A 27828-nucleotide genomic window follows, 5' to 3' on the forward strand; every position below is an offset into this window, starting at 1 on the left:
TCTCTCTCTCTCTCTCTCTCTCTCTCTCTCTCTCTCTCCATGTAGTCATAGAGAGTTGCAGTAGGTTCAGATCCATTAATTACTCTGAGGGACAAGATAAGCAATGTCCTCTCTTGAAATTTACAGCCTTGGAAACCTGCTGGAGGTTCATCTGTAAGTTGAACTCAACCTGACAGCAATGAGGTGTACATCTATATCTTGATTTTCTGAAAATTAACATGTCACCTATCTAAAGCACAATTGAAAAATAGGATTCAAATTAAGTGTCTTATAATATCCAAACTACGTGTTCCACAGTCCGTATATTTTACTCAATAGGAGAACACCATATTGAAAGCGGTAGTCTTTGATCCCAGTGCAATAGTTCAGTTCTATTTATTCTAAAAGCACATATAATCCAAATAGTGTGAATAGATTTGTGGATATATTATGGTAGATTACAGCATCTGAGACAACAACAGCAGCAAAGTCAATGGGATTCATTGTAAACCCTTGAACAACTGATCTAAAACCTGTCCTGTCCTGTGCCATCCCCATCATCTCTGACATGCTTGAGCCCATTCCTGGGTCACTGTGTGAATTCATCTCATTGAGGGTCTTGCTTTCCTTCCTCTACCTTTCTAAATGTGATGCTCTTAACCCCTCTAGGAACTCTAGGTGCACTTTCCCCAAGACATATCTGTTTGTTCTTTTGACAGTACATGGGATAGTCAGTATTCTTCTCCAACATCACAACTGCAACAAAGCAATAACTCTTCTTTTGTCATCCTCATTCATTGTCTGGCTCTCAGATGCAGGGTAAGTAATTGAAAAGGCCATGGCCTAAATCCACTGCATTTTAGTCTTTAAACTGACCTTATTGCTCCTCAGTAATTTGGAGAGGTCCCTGACAGCAGATTTTTTTCCCCAGTGCATTATGTCTTCTGATCTGCTGGTACCAAGGGTATTGATTGTGGATACAAGTAAGATGAAATTGTTGACAATTTCAATCCTTTCTCCACCTATCATAATGTTGCCTATTGGCCTATCGGTGAGGATTTTAGACTTCTTGATGTGGAGAAGTAAGCCATATTGAAGTCTGTAGTCTTTGATGTTTGGGGGCAAATCTTCCTCACTCTCAGAAAGCAAGGTTTCAGAAGAAGTGTAACTAGAAAGCTCCGTAAAGTGAGAATGTTTAGAATTCACCTCACATACTTTGGACTTGTTATCATCAGGGAGCAGCACCTGGAGAAGGACATTATACCCAGAAAAGTAGAAGGCCAGTATAAAAGAGGAAGACATAGAAGAGATGGATTGACAACGTGACTTAAACATAGCAACAACTAACTGTGAAGATGACACAGAACCAGACAACTATGAGTTGAAACCAACTATCTGACCCTACCTCTCAGTTAAAAATGGATCTTAAAACTTCTTGGATTGCAAAGAGATGGAAACAACCTAAGTGCCCATTAACAAATGAATGCATAGAGAAGCTGTGGTATACTTACACAATGGAATACTACACAGCATTGAAAAACAAGGAACTCATTAAATATTACACAAAATGGGTAACCCTGGAGGACATTATGCTATGTGAAATATCTCAGTCACAAAAGGACAAATACTGCATAATGTCACTGTTGCAAAACATGACTGACATTAGGATTGGGGGAAAACTAAAAAAGAGGGAACAAATAATGTACACTGCATTGAAACAAATGAGAGAAAGAACTGCTTAAAAGGAATATATGCCTAAGCATTATTTGCAATACAACAGAGAGCTGAATAGTAAAGTAGACTGGCGTAGGGGTGGGAATTGTACAACAATGAAAGAATTTTTTTTCAAAGAGAAAGGCACACTGGGGGGAGGTAGGGAGGAAATGTGCAATAATGAATAATGGAAATCCAAGTTCTCTGTAAACTTTCATTAAAATCTCTAATAAAAAAGAAAAAAACTTCTTGGATTTTAAAACTTTGCAAAAGGTCATTCAAGGCACAACAAATTGGTCTCTATTATCTGAAGTAACATGAAGGTAACAGAAAGAGGAGACTCAAGAAAGATTTGGTGGGGATATGGAAGACAAGGCAATGGTGGGCATAGGTTAATTTTATAAAATACAATGAATGGCAATGATTGTATGAAACACAATGTGAATGAAGCAACACAATGTACACAAACTTTGTAAGCAAATAAATATAAAATATTTTTAATAAAAGAAGATAAAGAGGAAATAAAATGTAAGGTTAAATCCTTCCATAAACAATTAAATTCTTTGCCACAATGCCAGGATAATTGGGGACCAGCCACCACTAATGAACACTTTGATTAAAGATTCTACAGAGAAAAATACTGATCAAAGGGGGAGGGAGGTGTAAAACAGATTTTAAATTGTCATGAAGCCAGAATTTCTTGGATCATAGAGATTGGGTGAACCCTTGAAACTATTTTCTTGAAATAATTTTTTTCTGAGATAATCTTTAAAGTTCAAACCAGAAATATTCAATTCTTCTTTAAACCTTAACTAGTTTAACTGCTTAGTTTAACTAGTAAAGAATGTGTACCTGCCTGCCTTACTCTTTGCAAATCTATCTATATGGGATCAAAATGGCAAAAACAATTTGCAAGATTGGATAAGAATTTTAAGGGGCAATGAGTTGATATTAATGGGGAAGACCAACTCAATAAAGGAGTAGTGAGTTCCCTAACCAAGGCAAGTCTTCCTGTCCACCACAAAACCAGAGAAGACTTCAGGCAGGGTGAGTTGTCTTCCCTCCCCTGGAGCAGTGAGCTACATGGCCAATGTGAGACTTCTCTCCCACCTGAGGGCCAGAGAGGACTTCAGGCAGCATGAGTTGTCTTACGTGATCCTAGAGCACTGAGCTCCTCAGCAAAGGTCACTCAACTCAGGACCTGTGAGGATCTCATGCAAGAAAAATTCCATCCCAGCAATGACTCAGAAGAAATAAACTACTTCAAACTCCATATAAAACCAAAGCAAGATATTATTCCAAGAAAGAGAGCAAAAACACAGAATCAATGAAAAAAAGAAAAATTGTGAAAGAGTTACTAAAAGAAAACTTCCCAGGTATTATGGAAAATGAGAAAATACACATCCAAGAAGCTGAGTGAAAATTGGCAAAGAGGAGATAAAATTATCTCTATATGAGATAATATGAAAGTATATTAGAAACCACGAAAATTCAGCAAGAAAACTGTTACAACACACAAAAATCAATCAGTTGGATTTCTCTGCAGTAACAAAGAGAACATAGAAAATGAAATAAGAAAAAAAATACCAAACACAATAGCTAACCACAAGATGAAATGCTCAGGAACAAATCTAACTAGAGACACAAAAAACCTGTATAAAGAAAATTATAAAACACTACTGCAAGAAATAAAAAGATCTAGAGAAATGTAAGAATGTACCTTTGTCATGGATTGGAAGACACGGTATTGTGAAAATTACTATTCTACCAAAGGCAAACTACCAAGTTCAATGCAATCTCAATACAGACACCAATTCCATTCTTCAATTAGTTGGAAAAGGCAATTTCCAATTTTGTCTGGAAAAGCAAAGCACTACTGAAAAAGAAAAACTGGGTAGGATGTGTCACACTCCTTGATCTCAAATCTTACCACACAGTCAAAGTAATTAAGACAGCATGGTACTGGTACAGTGACAGAAACATAGATCAATGGAACGGAACAAGGTACCCAGGAATCAATCCAGGTGTCTGTGAACTGTCAAAAGAATAATTAAACTTGGGAAAAGTATAGCCAGAATGCTCTTTACGGGCAAAGATGTTGAAACTTTGTCTCTCATTCTTTGAACATGTTGCCAGGAGAGTCTATTGCTTGGAAAGGTGGAGGGTGGGTGAAGGAGAAGATCCCCAATGAGATTGATTGACACAGTGACTGCAGCGATAAGATCAAGTTCAGATCAATTGTTCATAGGGTCTCTGTAAGTCATATTTGACTCGATAGCATCTAACAACAACAACAACAAAGGTAATAATTAAATATTGAGTTTACTAGGGAGCTCTGGTGGCTGGCCTACTGGTAAGGAGTTGTGCTTCTAATTAAAAAACAGGTTTGGCTTCAAGAGAGAAAGACGGGCAGTCTCCTCCAGTGCAGTTTACAGCCTCTGAAAACCTACTGAAGGGTCAGCTATGAGTCAGTTCTGACTTGAAGTGCACAACAACAATAGAAATGAAAATATGTATTCTACACAATTACTCTGTGTCAGTGTTCACAGCATCTTTATTCATAAAAGCCCAAACTGGAAATAGTCCATATTCTGTTTCCAGCTAAATGGATAAAGAAAATGAAGTATAGTAAAACCAATGAAGGTTAGAATGTGATGGAATGGACTTGTTTTCCACGTCTGGAAAGGTTTCTGCCTTTGACATGATACAGCCATATTAATTTTATCTCGCTCATTTTAGTAGAAAGTATTTTAATTTTCCTTCTCAGTTTTCTGTCTTACATAGGTTCCAGATTTCCAGGTTTTACTGTAGAGCCAAAAAATGGAATTCTGTTCAGCAATAAGAACGAACTACTCTGAAACATGCTAGTGCATGTACAAATATCATTTAAAAAAGAAAAGCAAATGAAATTTATAGTCACAGAGTGAAAATGGTCACTTCAGTGGATGATAAAACAGGAAAGGAAGGTTATGCAATTCCTTCGTCCCTTGAGGACCATCAGGGAAGTAAAAGTGGTAAAACATATTAAAATTAAAAAAAACAAAACATTATACTAAGTGAAATAATACAGATGGAAAAGACCATGCATTTTATTATTTTATTCATATGAAATTCCCAGAATAGGCAAATCTATAGCCCTGGTGACGTACAGGGTAACTTGCCAGGCCAGAAAGGCCAGCAGTTCAAATCCACCATTTGAACTATAGATGGACAGTGTTCTGCTGCACATTTAGAGCCTTGGACACAAGTTAAAAAGTCAACTCAAATGAAGTATTACAAAATAGGCAAAGGACATAAAAAGACACTTCACTAAAGAAGACATTCAGATGACCAATAAACACAGAAGAAAATATTGACAATAGTTAACTATTATTATTGCTGTTATGTGCCATTGGGTTGGAATCAACTCATATCTCACCTTCCAAAGGCTTTCACAGGCTGTATGTTGCACAGGAAGTGATTGTCCATCTACATCCTGCAGAGCAGCTGGTGGATTCAAACCACTTGACTTAGGGTTGGCAGCACAACTCCTTACCCACTAGACCTGAGTTCCCTAGCTATCAGAAAGGTATGAATCATATGTCATCTCACTCCAGCAACAATAGCAAAGTTCAAGAAGACAGTAAACAACAAGAGCTGGTAAGCGTGTAGATAGAGTATACAATATATTGCTGGTTGTTGTTAGGTGTCGTCGATTCATAGACGACTCATAGTGACCCTATGAACGAAAGGCCTGAGCACTGTTCACAGAGTTTCCAAAGGCAAGCCATTTCGGAAGTGGATGCCACTCCTCCTTCCAGGATTGTGTTAATCGGGAAGCTCCAGCAAACACTGTTCGCCATGGGTAACCATTATCACATTTGATACATCAGTGTCAGAGTGTTCAGCATCACAGCAACCACGAGTTACCTCTGTACAGCATTGCACAGACCAATAGGAACATAAAATAATGCAACCACTGAAGTGAACTGAGATTAAAGCAGTTTGGTACTTCCTTAAAATGTTTCAATTGGAAATACCATTTGATCCAGCAATCTCACAACTAGGTATATATCCTAGTAACAAGGTATGTGATAATAGTAATAGCCTAAGAAGTATTCTAACACAAACTGACATACGAATGCCCATGTTTATTGAAGCCTTGTTTACAATAGTAAAGAGGCGGAAACAATCTAAATGTCCAGCATCAAGAGATGAATGGCTAAACTACGGTACATTTACCCAGTGGAGGACTATGCACCACAACTCATTGCCATTAAATCAGAACTGACTCATAGCTAACCCTCCACTTCTGAGTCAGTATATCACCAGAGAGGAGATGGACCCCAGCTGCTGGTAGGTTCGAACTGCCAGAGCTAGAGATGCAACTCCCTATGGATGCTAAGAAATCTGCAATAATCATGGATGAATCTAGAGGAAATTATTCTGAGTTAAATCAATCAATCACAAAAGGACAGATACTATCTAAGACTAAATTAATACTGTATAATTCTAAAAAGCTACAGAACAGTGCGGGGAATTGATCATGGGGTTGTACAATTTGATGGGTGGGGGTGCGGGTAATTGGAAGAATCTGGTGTGAAAAACAATGTATTCAAATTTTGTAAACAAACTAGTATAATAAAAAAAGGAAAAATGTATATACAGAATCATTTTTGAATGGTTGTCAGGGATGTGAAGGGAGGGAGGAATAAAAATTCACAAATAGATAATAGAAACTTATTAAGATGGGGAAAAGGCAAGGCCATATAATAAGGGAAGAGTCAGAAATGGTGAGTAATGTAGTTAATGTTATAAAACAATGTGTCTGAGTGCTTGAATGAAAAACCAATATACTCTGTAAACTTTCACTCAAATCACAATGAAAAGGTAGTGGGTTATAGAAACAGAAAGTAAATTCATGATTGTCTGGGGCTCAATGTGGAACAAAAAGTGACTGCAAATGAGTGCCTCAGATTTCTTCTGTTGTGATGAAATTGTCTTAAAACGGTTTTGTGGTAATGGCTGCGTAACAGCCAATGTGCTAAAAGTCATTGTGTTGAACACTTAAAATGAGTGAATTATATGGTATGTAAATTACAGCTCAAGAGAGCTCCTTTTCTGTGTAACCAAGCACACACATAACACACGCCACTCAGTCTTCTGTTTATCTAAGCACAATGTTTCCATGTTGATCTGAAGCATAAAAGTACACTATACTGTGTTTCCCTCTCCGTGCAAGAAGATGGCAATTTAGGAAGAGAATCAAGACATAGCCATGCATAAATATCACCAATAAGAGAAGGTTGCAAACGTTATGGACACCTATCAACCCCTAAAATATCAGTCTCTTTCTCTTGCAACAACCTCTTATCTAGTCTCCTCGTCTCCTCATTTCTACTTTCTCTCCTACAGTTTATTTTCACCACAGCAACCAGTGTGATTCTGTTAAAAGTCTAATTCAGATAATTTCACTCTTCTACTTAAAACACTCCAATGTCTTCCCATCTCATTTGTGCCAGATCTTTAAAAGAGCTTCCAATATTTTGGAAGCTCTTTTATTTATTTTTTTTCTCTTCGGAGGGGGGAGCGAGCTGGTGGGGAGGGGTGGACAGGGAGAAAAGTGCAGCAATGAATGAATGGAAATCCAAAACCTCTGTAAATGTCTATTAAAATTAATAATAATAAAAAAATAAAAAATAAAAGAGCTTCCAAGACCCTCTGTAATTGCTTCCTCCCATTCTCACACAACTCCAGCCAGTCACAGGACTTCCTGAGGTTTCTAACATACCCTAACCATGTTCTCAGCCCAGGGCCTTTGCATGAGATACTTTCTCTGCTTGAAACTCTGTGCCACCCGTTATCTGCATGGTTTAATTCCCACCTCCTCAACTCTTTGTTTAAGGCATATTCATATTAATACTGGAGCCTCTCTGGACTATCTTATTTTTTAAAAAATGCTTTCGTTTATAATTTTTTTTGTGTGTACCATCAAATCAGATCTGACTAGTACAAGAGGAGATTACCCCTCCTCCAGCAGAGCTTCTGGTGGATTTGAACCATGCACCTCTGGGATTACAGTGCAGCTTCTTGCCACTAGGCCAGCAGAGCTCCCTTTGGACTATCCTATTTAATAAATCAGTACAGACCTCTACATTCTTTATCTTCTTACCCTTCTTGCTTTAGTCCTCTCTGTAGTAATTATGACCTACTTTTAAACAGAGCAAGTATATCCGTAGGACGATCTAACATATTCAAGTCTATAAGTCAGACTGATGTACGTATTTTCATTATTGTCTGGTACTCCTCCATGGCCAGAAGGTGAGGCCAAGGATCTTTATCTGTTTTGTTTCTTGTATAAACAAGGCTTAGAGAGGCCTGTTTTATTTGGTCCCTAGTAGATACTCTATACATTTTTGTTTGAATGAATGACCAAGAACTGTTAAGAGGATTCATAAGAGGGAGACTTTTGGGTTTTAATGCACAAATTGTGTTTGGGAGGGAATACTTGGCTAGAAAGGAACACTGGTGTTGTGGTAGTAAAGCACACAGCTGATAACATAAAGGTCAGTGGTTCAAACCCACCAGCTACTTTGTGGAGAAAAATATGACAACCTGAGTCCATAAAATTGTATAGCATCGAAAAACTCTACAGGGTAATTCTCCTTTGCTTTATAGGGTTTTAATGAGTGATAACTGACTCACTATCCATAGGTTTTAAGTATATGCATAAACAATTACTGTTTGTACATTGATTTTAAAAGGAGAATTGATAGTTCAACGTTTACTCATTTTGTTGCTATCTTTTTTTCTTAACTAATTTTAAAGAAAGTTTACAGAGACTTTAGATTTCCATTCATTCATTGTTGCACTTTTCTCCGTGCCCAACCTCCCCCCCCCCAGTTTGCTCTTCTTGAAAAGTAAAAGAAAAATTCTTTCTTTATTATACAATCCCTCCCTCTGAGTCCACTCCGCTACGCAGCCTTCATTCTGGACTCATGTCATGACAATAATACCTACTCATATATCCCTTTTAAACAGTTCTCTCTCTCATCTGTTTAAATGAAGTATTAGTTGCTACCTTAAAATGCGGTATTGGTTGCTATCTTAAAAGTATTGATGGTTCAAATCCACCAGCTGCTCCCTTCCATGAGTGAGACTGAGATGTGACAGTTGACTTCTGTAAAGAATATGATTTTGGAACCTCTATGGGGGAAGTTCTACTCTTCCTGTAGGCTCCACATGAGTTGGAAGCAACTCAAAAGCTACAGACTAAAGTAGAAAGGTGTGTAAGAGAGATGCAGCACATCAGAAGGTCAGAATATGGAGGGCCCAGAATGCCTGGGCCATAACAACCACCGAACAAATATTACTGAATGAATGAATAAAAGAACTAACAGATGTGGAGTCTGATTCTGTTCTGGACCTAAACTTGGAATCCAGTGAAAAAGAGTCTGATAATCCCTTGTGAAGAACTACCTTTGGGTAATTACATCAACACTGTTCTCATTTTCTACCTCCAAATTACAATATATTGAATTTCCATGAGGAGAGGGAAAAAACCTTCCACTGACAAGCAAAATATTGACTTAGAAAAGCTGAAGCATTGAGAGTCATACTTCCAATAGCCGCTAAAGGATACCCAAATCCGTGATGCTGAACAGGGGATCCAGCTTCTCCCTCTAAGGCTGCCCTGGGAATCCAGTCTCCTGTCTACTTGAACAGGATATTAGCAGCTCATGGGGAGGGTTCATTCTCTTGCCTCTCGCTCCCTCCCTCCAGGGTCAAGCACAATATCTGACATAAATAGTGTCTCTGGTATTCAAGGTTGTTCAAAATTACGCTTTCTGTTCCTACATATGCCCTATCATTGAGCGTCACGGGGTCACTTAGGCCTTCTTATTTTCTTGTCTTACCATCATTGCCTTTATGTTGCTCCTTTCGATTTTCACTAAGTCTCCAAGGCGTGCCTTCAAGGCTCAGCACAAAATCCACCCCTTCTGTAAGCCTTCTCCGGTTATTACTGTTCTCACCCCCCACTACCTTCCTGAGATCATGGTGTTCGCTTTACCTCCCAGTCAGGAGACTCTCAACACCCAAAGATTTCAACACAGTCCCTACTTAAGCACTTTGTTCTGCGTGTTCCCAGTGAAATCAGTTCCTCTATCGTTTCTGAACTGTCAGAAAGTTACAGGGGCAGAGGTCAGGATGATGTTATGGCTTTGTAAGAACAGCCTATGCTTGGGAGGTCTGCCTGGGAGGGAATGTCCAGCTGCCTTGAGAAGGAGGAGAGACAGTATCTCCAGCTTTCCTCACTCTGTCCTAGTAGCAGTAAGAACAGTCAGTCTGCTGTTTGGCCTGTCCACAGTCACCCTTTGCCTAGCAGACCCCCACTGTTTTCCAGGCTTCCTTCTCCCTGCCTGCCCTGTTATTCAGTCTGGTACAATCTACTTGGCTGTTAGGGCATGAAGAACCTTAATAGATGCCTGGGGCCTTTTTCCGTTTTAACCTCACCCCACCTGCTGTACTCTGTGCTTTGTTCTCTGGCAACGTGATAAAGAGCAACAGGGAAATCACATCCAGCAGGACAGTGTGCTGCAGAAGGCACGTATCAGAGATGTATCCTAGAGGGCATGGAGGCTTGCCTGACAAAGTCCTGGCCTGGATTAGTCCCAGTCAACCCTGGACAGCAAGCCCAGAGCAGTGGGAGGGGAAGGTTGGGCCGAGGTGCGAGAAAAACCCAACATTTCCTTTTAATCTGCACGACCACTCTGTAAGAAGGTATTCGGGTCACTGTTTTAAAGGTCAAGACAACTCAGGCTCAGAGAAGGAAGAAAAGTTAACCCAGGCTACAGCAGCTAGAAGGTGGTAAAGACGGGATTCCAAGCCGTACCTCAGTGGCCACAGTGGCCGGTTTCTTTCTGCTGCACCATTCTACCCCTCGTCTTTCCCAGGCTTGCTTTCCCGGCTAAGCCCTAACACAGGGAAGGGCATGCAGGCAGTGCTCAGCCCCGTTCTCTGTCTGGCTGACAGCCGCAAAGCAGATATTTGCTACTTACATTGTAAGATGTGAGACACCATCAACGCTGTACAGTTGTCACTACATGGAAGTCGTCCTAGAGCCAAGTCCTTCTTTATCTGAAGAGTGAAAAGATACCTGCAAAGCAGTTAGGGGGAAAAACATCTTGAGAAAGAAAACAGGAGCAAGAAAGAAGTCTTTCCCTTCTCTCAGATGCAAGTTGATTAAAGAAAGAAAGGGCGGCCTCCCGGTGCCTTTGGGGGGGGGGCAGTGAGTAATACATAGTCTTTGCTTAAGCCCCAGCCCGGTACCAGACCACAAGGCTACTGATGCAGCACTTTGGCAGGCCTGACAGCCATTAGGAATCACCCTGACCAAATCCACCCACCAATTTGAGGGAGTTGGCAATGTAGCAAAGCCACAGGAACAGCTAGAAAAAGCAGAGGAGACTCAACAAGAATGAATCAGCCCTAGGAGGCCAGTGCTGCTGTGTTTATGAAAAGCTGCCAAAGAAACTACTCATTGATATAACAACTTACAAGATTGGCAGGGCAGGAATGAGGCCTTCATTTGACAGCTATGAAGAGAGTGAGGCCAGCTGACTGTGACTACCCCGACCATATCACCCCAAAGGTAGTGAAACTGTGGCTGGCATACACGTCTCTCTCTGAATCCGGACTATCCCTCTCCCAGACTGTATTTCCGGAATCAAGAGTTTGAGGCGATATTTATGCCTAGGTTTTGGCTTTTGCCTGGACCACCCTCTCTCTGTCACCAGAGCCCACGGCATAGTGCTTTGCACAGAGTGGAAATGTAGAAGTAGAAACTAAAGATGTTCCTTGTAGCAGGGTGGATAAGCTCTTAACCAAAAGGTCAGTGGTTCCAATGCGCCCACCAGTCACTCTGAAGGAGAAAGGTGTGGCGTTTGGCTTCCATAAAGTCTCACAGTGTTGGAAATCCTGTGGCCAGTTCTACTCTATCCTTCAGAGTCACTAAGAATCAGAGTAAACTTGATAGCAGTGGGTGAGGGTTTTGAGGGTTAGATCCAAGACATTCGGCACCCAACTCATGAAGTGCAAAAATCATTGCCACCCATTCTGTTGTGATTCGTAGAAACCCTCACTGCATAGGATCTCAAAGGCTGTAAGATGGATGGAAGGAGACTGCCTATCTTTCTTTGTCCCACAAAGACACTGGTGGATTTGAACTGCTAGGGATGGGCAGACTTTCAGTTAGTAGTGTAACTCATTATGCCGCCAGAGCTCCCTAAAAAATCAGTGTTGTTGCGTACCATTGAGTTGGAACCAACTCATGGTTCAAACTCATAGCTGATCCTCTAGTGACTTTTCAGTGGCAGTTTAAACCCACACAAGGAGGTTGCACATCTTTCTCCTACAGAACAGCTGGTAGATTCGAACCACGTGTTTTTTGGAATGGCAGCACATTAGGGACTGACAGAATGGAGGTTTATATCCAAAGAAGGGAGTCTTAGTAGTTCACTAGTTGAAATGCTCAAAGCACAACTGCTGTTAGAACCTACCAGGGAACTCTGGTGGCTTAGTAGTAGGGAGTTGTGTTGCCGACTGGTTCGAATACCAGCTGTTCCGTGAGAGGAAGATGAACAATCTCTTCCTGTATGATTCACTATCTCTGAAAACTCGCTGAAAGGTCAGCTATGAGTTGGCTCAGACTTGACAGCACATAACAATAAAACAAACAACTCTGGGGAAAAGATAAAGCAGTTGGCTTCTGTAAAGATTATAGCCTTGACAAGGCTATAGGGGCAATTCTACTCTGTCCAATAGAGTTGCCACAAGTCAGAACTGACTAGACCGCAGCAAGTTTGGTTTGGGGCCCAGGGCTTTGCCAGATAGCATTTCACCTACATTTTGAAATCTCTTTTGAAGGAGAGTCAACTTCTCAAGACTCCCACTGACTGCTTTCTTCCATAGTAAAATATTGGTTCTGAACTTTTCCACATTAAAACATATATTAAGTATCTACGCTGTGCATCCACAGTGTTTTTGAAGGCCTGTTATTTCAGAAGTGGATGTCCAGTCCTGTCTCTTAGTTTTGTCTTATTCTGGAAGATCCACTGAAACTTGCCTGCCATGAATGAACCTGCTGGGATTAGAAATACTGGTAGCATAGTTTCCAGCATCACAGCAACACACAAACCACTGCAGGATGGCTAACAGACAAGTGGTTGTCTCTACAAAGATCAAGACTCAATTGTCCCGACAGAACAAGCGAACATGATGTGGCTTAAAAATCAGGAAAGGTGTGCACCAGGGTTATATCCTTTCTCCAGAACTATCCTATCTGTCTGCTGAGCAAATGATTCAAGAAGTTTGGACTCTATGATGAAGAATAGTGGCATCAGGATTGGAGAAAGACTCATAAACAACCTGCTTTATGCAGATGACATAACCCTCGCTTGCAGAAAGTGAAGGCTTGAAGCGCTTATTGCAGAAGAGCAAAGACTACAAATTTTAAGATGGGTAACATCTCAATATCAAGAAGATGAAAACATCTTTCCCACTGGACCAAATAGGCAACATCACAATGGATGGAGAAAAGACTGAAGTTGTCTAGGATTTCATTTTACTTGGATTCACAATCAATACCTATGGTAACAGCAGTCAAGAAATCAAAAGACAAGTTGCATTGGGAAAATCTGCTGTTGAGGGCCTCTCTCCATAGTATTAAAGAGCAACGACGTCAGTTTAAAGACTAAGCTTGGATCATAGCTGACCCAAGCCATGGCCTTTAATTGCATTATGTGCATATGAAAGTGGATAATGAATAAGGATAACAGAAGAAATGATGCCGTTGAAGTGTGGTGTTGGAGAAGAGGAATGAATATTCCATGAACTACCAAAATAATAAATAAATTTATCTTGGAAGAAGCGCTCCTTAAGAGGCACGGATGCTGATACTTAGGATATATTGTCAAGGAGGGGTTAGTTCTTGGGAAAAGGTATCGCGCTGGGAAAGGGTGAGGGTCAGAGAATGGGAGGAAGAGTCTCAATGAGATGGACTTGATCGAGACCAGGAAGAAGGTGCAGCATTGGGAAAGGTTCTGATCTGTGGTTCCTAGGGTCACTCTGAGTTGTAGTTGACTCGAGAGCACCTAACCACATAATATTGTCCAATATAAAGCATGGATTTTCTAAACAAAGTCCTATCTGGATGGATTTTTAAGTGTTTTTACTAGTTAAGCCTTCAAGGCAATGTGGTGAATCAAAATTAATTGCAGGTGATAGATGAAAATCCAGATTAGAAAAAACAGGTAAATTAGTAGGCGATTATTCAATTTCCAAAAGCATCCATCATTATAACCCTTTCAAATTGTGAGCTCTTCCAATGCATTAGGAGTGATTCAATTAGGAGAATTATGTTCGCACACAACTCTCAGAAACCTGCGTTTTAACCCCAAACAGAGTATCTTGTAAAGTCAACTATATTAAATATTCTTAAATGGACCACATGGGGCGGGGGGACAAAGGAAGCCTAATCTCTGCTCATTTGTCAAATATGGATGTATATGAGAATGATCAGCCTCAATTGCAAAAAGGCAAGTGATTTTTTTTTCTCCTAGCAACATAGAAGGGAAACTTCTTGTCATTTGACACGTCCCTTGCTGTTAAGGAGGCAGCTGCCTGCTAGAAATACCAAATCCTTGCTCTGAACAGCTGATGAATCATTTATCATCACATTGATTTTCTCATATTCCCCCCCTCCCATTCTTTCTCCTGTTCGTTCCTCTCTTTTAAGACCATTTACCTCCACCAAAAATGGTTCCAATTTGAAAAATCAACTGAAATAAGTTGGCAAATGCAAACTGAAGCTAACACTGAGATGGCAGTTGATCGGCAAAGTGGCCTACAACTCACAGATGAAAGAGAAAAGGAAACGTTTGTGAAAAATGGCTTCCACGAAGGCCCCTCGGAGAAGTCCCCTTGGACAAAAAGAGGGAAGAGGAAGTGTTGGGAAGAGGACTTCAGGGAACATGAGTGCCAACGTCCTGTGATCCTAACCAAGTCACTTTAGCTCCCAGGGCCTGTTTCTTCACCTGTAAATGAAGAAAGGTGAACTGGATTATCTCTTAGATCCCTTCTAGGTGTGAGAGTCTAAGTCTACAGTTTGGAGAGGTGTTAGACTTACAGCCTATATTTTTTTTGCAGAAGTAGAATTATATTGTAATTTTGAATGGTCTTGTTCATAACTGTTTGTCATCATATGCAATGTGCTTCGTCCTCTCTCTAAGGCTTTTTCTAAGCTACCTACACCTACTGTTGTTTTCTGTATCTGTGGATACTAACAGACAGCTGCTTGTCAAGCTGCCCTCCGATTGACACACAAATGCAGTGAAGGCAAGCATGATGATTTTTGCAGCAGTCAACGACATGTACCACCCAAGCAGGCACGCAGGCTCTCTACCTCCTCCAAGTACCACCATGCTTTCTCCCTGCCATACTCCGCCCTGTGAAAGATTAACACCTGGGAGACCAGCCAGGCCCTCCCTCTCTCCAAATCCGCACCATCTCCCAGAGAGTGACTTAAAGCCAAGACTTGCAAAGAGACTTCTACGCCCCTCCCTGCTGAACAGAAGACCGCAACAACATCATGCAGCGGACACACAGGTAAGCTCCCTACCTTGTTAGCTCTTCCCGAAGATGTCCAGGATCCACTGGGAAAAATTTCACCATAAATTTGAAAACAACCTCCTTAGGATCTTAAAACACAATTATCTCCATAAGTTTTATTTCAATGTCCATCACAACAGTTACAGATATACACAGACACTCTCTCTCTCTCAATCTCTCTCTCCCCCCCCACCCAAAACTCCCTACCACAGACTTTTAAATTTCAAATTTTTACATGTTAAAGGTGTTTCTATTTCTGGGTTGTGCCTCTAGGTAGGTAACAATTGGCAAAGTTCTCTCTCTCCTCCTGCCTCCCCCTCTCCCTTTGAGTTTATTTTTATAAAGCTGTGCCTCTTTGAGTGCCTAGGATGTCCTCTTTAAGAAGTTGTTCCACTAGGGCGGGGGGCGGGGGAATGCACCATTTGCTGCATGAGGTTTGCCCCCCTGGTTGAAAGAAGGGCTCAGCTCCAGGTGGTACAGGTGCATCTCATAAAGGGAATTGGAAAAAAAAAACTAAAGGGAATTGGAAGCCAGGTGGCTGGATGCCCCTACATCCCATAAACCTGTGTGAAATAATGTAGCTGCTTATTTGAATCAAAAGGAAACCATGTGTATGCATAATTAGCATCATTTGTTCAACAAATATTTGTTAAATGCCTTTGATGTGCATTTTGCTATGCAGATACTGGGAGAGGGGGGAAAAACACCACAAACAAACAAAAACCCCCACCAAAAACCAACTAAAATATCATAGTCAGGTGGAAGAGACAAACAGCTACACAGACAATAACACAACCACAAGGCAAACACAGAAGAGAGTTGTCAGTTAGCCTTGAGTGCTGGGGGGGAAGTTTGAAGGAACAAAAGGAAGGCTTCTTAGAGGAGGATGCTTAGAAGATTTAGCATATAAAACACAGCTCTCAAAACGGGAGCACCCTGGTGGCACAAAGTTTAATTGCTCAGCTGCTAAAGGTCAGTGGTTCAAACCTACCAGAAGCTTCTGCAGGGGAAGAGACTTGGCAATCTGCTCCCTAAAGATTTCATGCAAAGAAACCTATGGGGCAATTCTACTCTGCCCTGTAGGGTCACTGGGAGTCAGAACTGCGTCAATGGCACTCAACAGTATTATTGCATTAGAATTTCAGATAAACCGTAATTACCTGAGGTGTACTTAAAATCTTTAAAAAGTACACTTTCTTTATTTGAAACTGAGCATCCCATATTTTGTCTTACACCCTAAAAGCTGAAATTAGTCAAAGTCAGAAGAAGGAGGGAGGCAACGTGTTGAGTGGCATAAAAATGGCTAGAAAAGCCAAGGAGAGTCCAGAGGTTTGAATGTCATGCTAATATATGTGGGTTTCGTTCTAAAGGCAGTTGGGAGCCATGGGAGAGTTTTAAGCAGGAGCATGATGTGGTCAGGTTTGTGTAGTCAAGAAAGGTATCTGAGAGTAGTAAAAGGATTGGTGGAAGAAGACTATGACAGATGATGGGCGTGTAGTGGGAACAAACAACTCCGAGAAGCACCGATTTGTAAAGAACGGGTGTTGTTCTTAGGTGCTGTCAAGCTCACTGCCCCTCATAACGACCCTACTTTGCCCTGTCCTGCAGGATCCTCACAATCTCTGTTACGCTCAAGCCCAGTTCTGTAATCACTGTGTCAATCTATCTTGGTGAAGATCTTCTTCTCCTTTGCTGACCCTCCACCTTTCAAAGCATGATGTCTTCGTCCTAGGACCGGTCCGTCCTGACAAAATGCTCAAAGTGTGTGAGACAAAGTTTCTCCATCCTCGTCTCTAAGGAGTGCACTGGTTGCACTTCCTCCAAGAAAATCTGCCAAAGAAACTCTAAAACAGTGCTGCTCAGAGTGTGGATTGCAATCCACCTGCAACCAAAACACTTGTTTCAAATTCACGTTGCTAATTCCTCACTTAGAGTCCTCCGGTTGTGAAAATGTCCAACTGACAAATCAAAAAGCTAGAGGTTGGGGTCGACCAAGAGGTACCTCAGGAAAAAAAAAATCCCTGGTAATTTACTTCCAAAAGGTTACAGCCTAAAAATCCTATGGAGTACAGCTCTGCCCAGTACCAGAATCAGAACTTGATAACTGATTTGGTTTGGAGGCACAAGCATTTGCATTTTAGCAATAAACCCAGGCGATTCTAAAACAGTGAGATTTGAGAACTAGGTTGCCACCTGCTGGGAGGAAGTAATTCATGCACACCAAACCCAACCTACTGCTGTGGAATCATTTCTGACTCCCTAACACCCGGGATGAGATTTCCGAGACTCTAAATCTTCACAGGAGGAGACTGCCTATCTTCCACTCTTTGAGCACTGTCAGTGAGCAGCCCAGCCTTAACTTACAACTTCCGCAAGGGCTCCTTATTTTGTACATAGAAGGAGATCCAATATGAACAGAAATAAGAGGACAATGCCCAAGACATGGCAAAACAAAACATCCTCAGACAGAAGGTAAGCAACATGGCGGCTTGACACCACAGACGCATGAAGATTCACAGTGCGGAACTTGAGCCACATTCCTAGAACCAATCCACGGAGTGGTAGAACTACCAGGGTCCTTCCGATTGACTCAAAGACCCAGCAGCACGATTTCCTTTGCCTCCGGCAAAAACGAAAATGATTTTTAAATGACTCAATTTCCTGGATTTATGAAGGCTTGAAAGAATACATCAAAGTTCTGTTTTCTGGTTATATTAAGGTGAAAAATCATGTGGCACTGTTGAAATGTTTTCAAGCTGGGACTGGCAACTCCATCTCTTAAATGATTTTTCCATACTTACTTTTTACTTGCTTGGTTATGGACTTGAGAAGTTCCAACCAAACCTGTAATAACAATAATGGGAAACAAACAAACAAAAAGACAAAAAAAAATGGTTGAACATGGTACTGAGTAAGACATTTGGGTTTTGGTTTTTCTTGGATTTCTTTTTTTAGAAGAAAAAAGTCAGCATGAAATGTAAAAAAAAGGAAATACCAGACAGAGCCTTTTAGACTTCTAAAGCTAGTTAGAAAGTCAAGTCAGAGAGAGGACCAAACATCACCACACTCAGTCTGCCCCCTAGTGTATTTCTCTGATAATGAACACTGTCGATCTAGAAACACTTGGTTGTTGGCATTTTAGCATCTCTGCACCTCTGCCTCAGTAAGATGGCAAAGGTGTCACATACAAAGTTCATTAGTTGCCATAAAGACTAAGGGAGCACTGGTGGCTTAGTGGCAAGAAGCCGTGCTGCTATCCGGAAAGCATGTGGTTAGAATCCACCAACTGCTTCACAGGAGAAGGATGGGTAATGTCCTTTCATATCATTTATTGCTTCTGAAAACCCTGGGACTCAACAACAATGATGGGTGCACTTGGCTCCACCTTTGAATGCCACAGGCCCTATGTGCCATGTTAAAAGGCTTTGCAGAAAGATGACCAGATTACAGAGATGTCAAGGAAAGGACCATGGGGAAGGGTTTGGAGCTGAGGGAGGGAAGACAACATTCCCTCAAATATCCTGTGGTGAATTTAATACTTTTAATCCTAGGGGTTGCGGTTTAGCCTCTGGAAAGTCAAACTAGATAGAACACAAACAATAGGAGAATGGGACAGAGGCTTTTGTTTGACATTCTCCTGGGATTTTTAACAAATTGTTGTTGGGGAGGATGTCCATGTGAATCCACGTTTAAACTGATCAATTGCAAGGGTATAAGTGATTTGTTTTTCCTTTTTAATTTTTCAATCTGATATTTGAGCCCCACACTGCTGGCCTCAGTTCCTGTTTACAAGGAATTCGAGAGACAAACCCAACTTACATTATTTCCAGAATGGCTGCAGAATTCTAATCCAAAGTATTCCTTTTCCGCAAGATTTAAATGGCTGCAACTCAGGTTAAAGAGCGCCTTTCCAGGTGACTTTTGCTAAATAAAATGAAGAGCACAGTTTAGGTCCCTGAGTTGCTATTGTTAGGACAGCATAGGGTAGGTGGTGGAGTCAAACAAGATTCTTGGTCAGTACCAGCTTCTGGAAGCACTTGCTAAATGTCCCTGACATCTTCACATAGATTCTTCAAGCTATAGTTTTAGGGACCTCCCTAAAAGAGTCTCATGAATGATAAATCTGCTGGGGGGGGGGGGAAGACAGCCTTTGCCTTAACTTTGGCTGTTGTTATGTGCTGCTTGTGACTCATAGTGACCCTATGTACAAGAGCCCTAAGCCCTGCTCCATCCTGTGCCACATCTACTCCCATTACCCCAGTCACTGAATCAATCCACCTCATAGAGGGTTTTCCTCTCCTGCACTGTCCCTCCATCCTCCCAAGCATGATCTCTAAGGTCCATCCTTGTAACATGTCCAAAGTATGTCAGATGAAGCTTCAGAACCCTTGCCTCCAAGGAGGTGCAAATCAACTTTTTAAAAAAATTGTGATTTTAATGAAAGTTTATAGAAAAATTTGCATTTTCATTCATCCCTAACCCCCAAGTTCACTTAAAAAAAATTCATTCCTTGCACCATTTCCTCCCTTCCTCCCACCCCTCCCCCAATCCGCTTTGCTGTGCACCTCTTATTCTGGACTGTTGTCATACAGGCAATACTTAATCATATATTCCTTTGAATCGGTTCTTGTTAAATGAACTCTCTAAACACTTCATCCCACAGACAATTTGAATGATATTCCCAAAACTGGCAGCTTGTAGAATCAAGATGCAAATCTGACCCTAAAACTCTCTTCTGTGGCTCCCCTAGAGACAAGTGAATAGTCCTCAGCGCTGGGGATAAGCCCTCCCTCTGGGCCTCACCCTGTCTACCTCTCCAGCCTCCTTTCTTGCTCCCTGCCTGACATGTTCCTCAAGAATAATCGCAGCCTGCTCAGAGTTCCCCACACACACGTCACCTTGTTTAATGCCTCCATGCAATTGCTCATGTGGTTTCTTCTCCACAGACCGCCCTGCCCATCTTTCTTTGGTTTGGCTTCCTCCCACACAGCTCAGACGCCAACTCCCCAGGAGAACTTTCTCTGATCCCTATCAGAAGCAGGTTGGGCCAAGGGCAGGCCCTCTGTGTTCCCACAACACCCCTGCTTGCCTCAAACCAGGTGCTGCTTACACCAAATAATCTTCTCTCCCTTGCTAGTCTGGATTCCTTCAGAACAGGGGCCTTTCTTTGTCTTGTTTCTCTCTGGGCCTCACAAAAGGCCTGGCACGCAGAAGGGGCTCTTGAATGTGTCTTGCTCCAATGTGACTCTACCTATAGGAAAGCCTTGAATGAATTTCGTGCACCTTCACCAAAAAAATCTGTGAAGGGCAAACTCCATCTGGCATGGAAGGGCTAGCCCGGCAGATGCTCTTCCAGAAGCCAACACACGCTGCTAACTGTTAGCACCGAACAGGCCTTTCTTAAGCTTCTCTGAGATTGTTAGTAATGCTTTGATGAACTCTTTGGAAGTCTCTGCCCTGAATGCGATGGCAGCCGCTGATCCTCAGCAGCCACCGTCGTGGAGTCTGAGGATCACTGTTTGCAGGGAGGCCTACGGTGAGAAAATTGGCCCTTGGCATCGAAGCCCAAAGACAGGCTACTGAAAGCCCCTCTAGTTAAAGCAGAGCGATGCAGGGCCTATGGTGCTGCAGCTGTTCAATCAGGGGACTGTAGATGGAAATCACCGACCTTTACAAATTACCAGTAACCTTGAGAGGTCAGAGAGTCCATAAAAACCCCCACCCTAAGCTCACCTTCTTCCTCAAGGCAGCACCACGCCCCTTAGAGCCCACATCTGGGATTTAATAGCTTCCAGGAAGGAGGCCCACCGCACTTCCTTTCTTTACTGGCCAAAAATACTGCTCTCTGTTTGGACTTCCCTGTACTGGGTCATGGTGCCATAAAACCCGTCTACCTCCCCCCCCCACCTCCCATGCCTCCTATTTTGAAATGAAAATAGGCTGCAAAGGGTACAACCTCTCCTATCCCCAAAGCACCTGGAGGCAATGGGGAGGAGAGAGGAGAAGCTGCCTTTCTGAGGGAAGGGGATTTTGATTTTATGTGAGAAGTCACATTGGAGCTGGGGCCCCAGGAAAATGAGGTCAGTGGGGGAGGGTGGCCAAGGGACAATAGGGGAGGGGTACCCAGTAAGGAGGAGGGTTTTTTTGCCTACGTGGCAAACTTGCCTTGGGCAAGTACTGCCACAGACCATTCCAGACGGATGAAATCGCTCCTATTTTTAAAGTCCTCCAGAGAAGGAGCTGCCATGGAATTTTTATTAAAAAAAAATTTTCTAAAGAGATAGATATGACAGCAGTACTTTTCCCAACACACACACACACACACACACACACACACACACACACACAATTCCTGAAGACCAAATTCCCTCACAGACTCCAGTTTCTTTGCAAACAATTTAGGAAACTGAAGATTTTTCCTTTTTTTTTTTTTTCTCCCCCTCATTTTTTATTCTTATTTTCCGTCAAGGCACTTAATCCTTTCCATCAGCGCTGCCACATTCCATGTGTCTGTCTGTCTGTTTCTACAGTCACAAAGGATAGATGGCCGTTCTTGTAAGGCTTCCAAGTAAGGCTTCCTTTTGTAAGATCTCATCCCATGTTTAGAAGACTAATCCCTGATTCTTCCATCGCTGTACTGGTTGCCAACTGGCTCGAAAAGCCGTTGGCATTTTTGCATCTGGAGGTCAGGCACGCTTATTTGCTCAACTCTCCACCCCTGTCTCTTGGAGAGGCATTTCCCTTCAGTCCTCCACAGTACACCTTGAACTTGGCCAACTAGTCATGTGGAAGGTATTGCATAATGGGGAAAATCTTGATTCTGTCTCAACGGGCAGCCTCTCATTTTATTCTACCATTACGATCCAGTTCCTGAATTGTCATCCTCTGATCGGCTTTCTCATAATATCTCTCTGTATATACAACCAACTCCTATTCCCCCCTTTTCTGGGCTTTTGATACTCTTTACAATTGTTTGCTATTTGTTTAAATTGACTCTTTCATAGTTCTAATCAAGCTCCTCGATGTGGTTATTAATTACTGTCTAGTTAGTCCTAAGCCTAAATCCAGCTTTAACCCTTACTCTAACCCTAACCCTGCTGATGAAGCACAACTCCAATCTCTCTCTCTCTCTCTCTCTCTCTCTCTCTCTCTCTCACACACACACACACACTCACTCTCACTCTGCAAAGGTGAACCACTGCCCAGCCTAATGCTGTCCTCATGATCAGACATTGTGATCAATGAGTTTTTCTGAAGTAGATCAACAGGTCTTCCCCCACCCTTACCTCCTCTGTTTCAAACCAAAAACTCTTCTGAAAACTTGCGCAGCATCATAGCAACACACAAACCTCCAAATGACAGACGGGTGGTAGCTTTGCTGGAGGTATGTTGGCTGGAAACAACCCAGTCTCTCACATGACAGTTGAGAATTTTACCATCAAAACACCATCATCCCCCTCCCTAGTCAGACTCTGTAGTGGATCTAAATTTTTTATCACTAGTCCTCCCACTATAGGGAGCTCTGGTGGCTTAGTGATAAGGAGATGTGCTGCCAACCCAAAGGCTCAGGGTTCAAATTCACCAGCTGCTCCACAGGAGAAAGAGGGACAATCTCCTCCTGTGAAGTTTACTGCCTCTGAAAACCCACTGGAGGGTCTGCTATTGGTTGGTTCCCACTTGATGGTACACAACAGCAATCTTGAACTCCGTCCTGCTCTTGACTTCCCTGCAGTCCACTCCAGTCCAGTCTTTTTATTATTAATAATAATATAATATGGCTGTTATTATTAGGCTAAACAAGCTGAGCAGTATTTACTAGTATTTATAACTTCAAATTTACAAAGTGGAACATAACCAGTTGAGACAAATTTGTGTGAGCTTCCATTTCATCTACTCATACAATTATTACCTAAAGTGATTAGTTCTACAAACCAGTCTACCAAGTCATCTATATTATATACCTTCTATGTGACCTAAAGCTGTCACATATCAATTTGTGCATATGAGCCTGGATTTTAATCCTGCTTTACTTATTACTCGCTATGCAATCAACAATCATGGCATCAGCAGTCAGGAAATCAAAAGACAAGTTGCATTGAGAAAATCTGCTATCAGGGACCTCTTCAGAGTACTGAAAAGTGATGATATCAGTCTAGAGACTTGTTATTGTTGTTAAGTGCCATCGAGTCATAGATGACTCATAGCGACCCTATGGATGGAAGACCTGAACACTTGTGTAACTTTCATCATTTCTCCAAGTTCATAGTCTCTGGAAGCAGGCTATTTCAGAAGTGGGTGCCACTCCTGCTTCCAAGCTTGTTTCAATCGTGGAGCTCCACCAAACACTGTCCACCATGGGTAACCATTATCACGTTTGACACATCAATGTCACAGTGTTTGGTATCACAGCAACCATGAGTTGTACAGCAAATGGACAGACCAGTGCTATACCGCTTAGAAGAATGTTTGACTAAGGTGTGCCTAATCCAGGCCATGGTCTTCTCAATTACTTGCTATGCATCTAAGAGCTGGGCAATGACTAAGGATGATAGATGAATAATTGATGTCTTTGAGTTGTGCTGTTAGAGAAGAGTAGTGAACATACTATGGACTGCTGAGAGCCTGTCCTATCCTGGAGAGGGTGAAAACAAGTTGCTCCTTGGAGGCAAAGATTTTAAAGCTCTGTCTCACATATTTCGGGCATGTTGCCAGGAGGGACCAGACCTTGAAGAAGGACATCATACTTGGAAGGGTGGAGGAACAAAGCAAGAGAGAAAGGTTCTAGATGAGATGGAATGACACAGCCACTGGGGTAATGGAGGTAGGTGTGTTTGAAACAGTGAGATTGGCTCAGGATAGGGCAGGGCTCAGAGTTGTTGCGCATAGAATTGCTCTGAGTCGTAATAGACTGGATGGCACATAGCAACAATGCATCTGAGAGCTGGACAGTGACATGAAGATGACAGAAGATTTGATGACTTTGAGCTGTGGTACTGGGGAAGAATACAGAGTATCTCTTGGACTACTCAAAGAACAAACAGAACACAGAAAAGGTGCAGCCAGAGTGCTCCGTAGAGGAGAAGATGATAAAGCTTCATTTCACATATTTTGAGCATGTTGTTAGAAGGGACAAGTCCTTGAAAAAAGACATTATGATTGGAAGGGTGGTGGTTGTTGTGTACGATCGAGTCAAAACTGATCCATAGCTGACCCTCCAGTGGGTTTTCAAAGACAGTAAATTGCACAAGAGGAGATGGTCCCTGTTTCTCCTGTGATGCAGCTGGTGGATTTGAACTGTGTACATCTGGGATTTCAGCCCAGTTTCTTACCACTAGGCCACCAGAGCTGCCTGGAAGGGTAGAGGGTTAACAACAACAAATTTCAACAAGATAAATTGACACAGTGATTTTGCTGTTCAGATGCATTGTTCACAGGATCACTAGAAGATGACTCACAGTATAACACATATCAGGCTGCTAATCAAAAGGTCTGCCGTTGGATTCCACCAGCAACTCTTCAGGAAGAAGATTCGCAGTCTCTTCTGCAAAGACTTACAGCCTTAGAAACCGGAGGGAGGATTCTGGTAATTTGGCATCCACTCAGCAGCTGTAGGTTTGGGTCGACGTGTACTCTTTGGAGGCAAGGATGGTAAAGACATGTAGCTAGGCAAGGCTATTCACTGAAAAGGGACATCATGCTTGGAAAGATGAAGGGCCAGTGAAGGAGAGGAACAAGAGAGATTGACACGGTGACTTCAGCAAGGAGCTCAAGAGTGCTGGAGATGACAAGGATGGGTCAGGATAAGGCAGGGTTCAGGTTGGCTGCTCATAGGGTCTCTACGAGTCATACTTGACTTGAAGGCACCTAATAACACTAACAGTTTCCTAATGGGATGAACTGGGGTAAATTGTAGATTGACTTGCCTTTTTGGTGTAGCTAAAGACAGAAACCATACCTTGGAATATCTGGCATCAAACACAATGACTGGAAAAGAGTGAATAGATGAATGGATCAAAACATTCAACTTGATTCATTCCAGGAAGTAGTGCTGATGTGTCAGGTTTTAATATGTATGGTGCCTGACACATCAGGTGACTCAAATGATACACATGCATAAGCAAATGAATAGAGAAGAGTCTGGAAGGATATACGCCTAACTACTAATAGCAGTTATCCCAGGAGAGTTGATAGATTAAGGGGGACATTGAACTTTTGACTCTGTACATGTCTGCATTATATTTTTTTTCTTTTTTTTTATATTTTTTTTCTTAATCACTAAAAAACAATAGAAACTCTATTAACCAACTTTTATTCAATAACACACAGAATATTCTGTCCCTTCTTTGAAACAGGGGCAAATGTCCATGTCATATGAAAGCTCATGGCTAGTACACTGCCTTTGACACCCATTGACAGAGTTCTGCGATTACACATAATTATTTTCCTGAGCCAGTTGTCCTTATTACTGTAATTAGGTAATTTAATTAGGTAGACATGTAGATCAAAAGAATTATGAACACTAAAAGCAAGAGCTGTTCCTATGAAGCCTAGGCTGAACGCTTTGCAAAGCTCAAGGGGGATTCCCCAAAACATGCTGTCAAAGTAGCTTAGGATATGAGAGCAGTAAACCATTAAGAGAGAAAATATGGGAAAATCAGGCAAGATTCTATACCGAAAGTGCTTTGCAAGTGTCTACATTCCTGTTCCATATTAAATGAACCAATACTAGAAATCATAGATTTGCATTATGGATATGGTTTATGGAATAAAAAAAGGGAAAAGACCAATCAGAAGTCTGTAAAGAAAAGGACTTCATCCTTCATCCACAGATTGGCACTTGAATATAAATTTATGTGCTTGAAGATAAAAACTTTAAGGTATTTTTGTATGTTTGTATATGTGTATGATGTATTATAAAAAATAAAAAATATTGAATCTGCCAAGGTTTTTCTTCTACTTTGATCCATAACCAAGTTTCATGGCAGCATCGTCAAGAAACCAAATGATCTATTAATATTGCCACGGACTTCTCTAAAGTGATAAAGAGCAAAAATATCACATTAAGGATGAAGGTAGGCCAGACTCAAACTATGATATTTTCACTTATCTCATATGCATGTGAAAGGTGGTCAGTGAATAGGAAGACACAAAGCAATTGAAATTCAAGCTAGATTCAGAAAAGGACAAAGATAAGGGTTATAATTGCTGATGTCAGATGGATCTAGGCTCAGAGCAGAGATTACTAGAAAGATGATGATGTTTACCTGTGTTTTGTTCACTATGCAAAGGCATTTGATTATGTGGATCACAATAATAAATTATAGATAACACTGATAAGAACAGGAATTTAAAAATACTTAACTGTGCTCCTGCAAAACCTGTACATAGACAAAGAAGTAGTTGTTTAAACAGAACAAGGGAGTATTGCGTGATTTAACATCAGGAAAGATATGTGGGAGGGTTGTATCCTTTCTCCATACTCAGTCTATATGCTGAGCAAATGATTTGAGAAGATTGTATCAAGAAGAATGTGGCTGCAGAACTGGAGAATGAGTCATCAGCAACTTGCTATATACAGATGATACTATCTTGCATACAGAAATCGAAGATTATGTGAAGCACTTATGGCAGAAGATCAATAATTATTGCTGTCAGTATTAATTATACCTCAACATAAAGAAAACAAAAGCTCTCGTAACTGGGTCAATAGGCAACATCATTATAACTTAAAAAAAAAAACCCACAAAAACAAAAACCAAACCAACAAACAAAAAAACCCCACAAGCTCATTGCCATTGATTTGGAGTGGACTCATAGTTGACTCTCGACTGGGTTTCCTGAGGTGATTGCCCAACTTTCTTCCTTGGAGCAGTTACTGCACTAGAACTGCCAGAGAGGCATCATCTTGGAGTAGTTGTTGTGTTATGTGCCATTGAGTCACTTGCGACTCATAGCGACCCTATGTACAAGAGGCCTAGATGCTGTTCTATCCTGTGCCAACCTCGCCGTGTCAAACACACTCATTCCCACCACTCCACTCACAGAATCAATCTATCTCATTGAGGGTCTTCCTCTCCTGCGCTGTCCCTCCACTCTCCCAAGGACCAGTCCCTCCTTGCAACATGCCCAAAGTATGTCAGACGAAGCTTCAGAATCCTTGACTCTAAGGAGCATTCTGGCTTCACCCTCTCTAGGACAAATCTGTTTGTTCTCCTAGCAGTCCATGGTCTATTCAGCACTCTTCTCCAGCACCACAGCTCAAAGGCATCAATTATCTTTCTATCATCCTTATTCACTGTGTAACTCTCTGATGCATAGCGCGTAATTGCAAAGACTATAGTCTGGGTCAGGCGCACCTTAGTGTCCAGTCTGACATCTTTGCTCTTCAGTACTCTTGAGAGGTCCCTCACAGCTGACTTTCCCGATGCAATTCGTCTCCTGATTTCCTGGCTGCTGTTACCAAGAGTGTTGACTGTGGAGCCAAGTAAA

At 41.7% G+C, this 27828-nt stretch overlaps 1 protein-coding gene across 2 annotated transcripts in view; it reads right to left on the reverse strand.

The window, feature by feature from the left end:
- Positions 1–27828, reverse strand: part of FRMD7 (FERM domain containing 7) — an 85843-nt gene that overhangs the window by 18974 nt on the left and 39041 nt on the right. Inside the window, exons 2-5 of one of the 2 annotated variants that reach the window (XM_006881800.1) lie at positions 19159–19263; positions 18141–18183; positions 15350–15428; positions 10731–10828 (exon numbers count right to left, since the gene is read on the reverse strand). In XM_006881800.1, the coding sequence (XP_006881862.1) occupies positions 10731–10828; positions 15350–15428; positions 18141–18183; positions 19159–19263 (325 nt within the window). The remainder of the gene's footprint in view (positions 1–10730; positions 10829–15349; positions 15429–18140; positions 18184–19158; positions 19264–27828) is intronic. The other variant, XM_006881801.1, reaches the window with a different exon arrangement.

This window comes from Elephantulus edwardii, unplaced genomic scaffold (assembly GCF_000299155.1).
Source record: "Elephantulus edwardii isolate Elephantulus edwardi_28Jun2011 unplaced genomic scaffold, EleEdw1.0 scaffold00016, whole genome shotgun sequence".
Taxonomy (NCBI): Eukaryota; Metazoa; Chordata; class Mammalia; order Macroscelidea; family Macroscelididae; genus Elephantulus; species Elephantulus edwardii.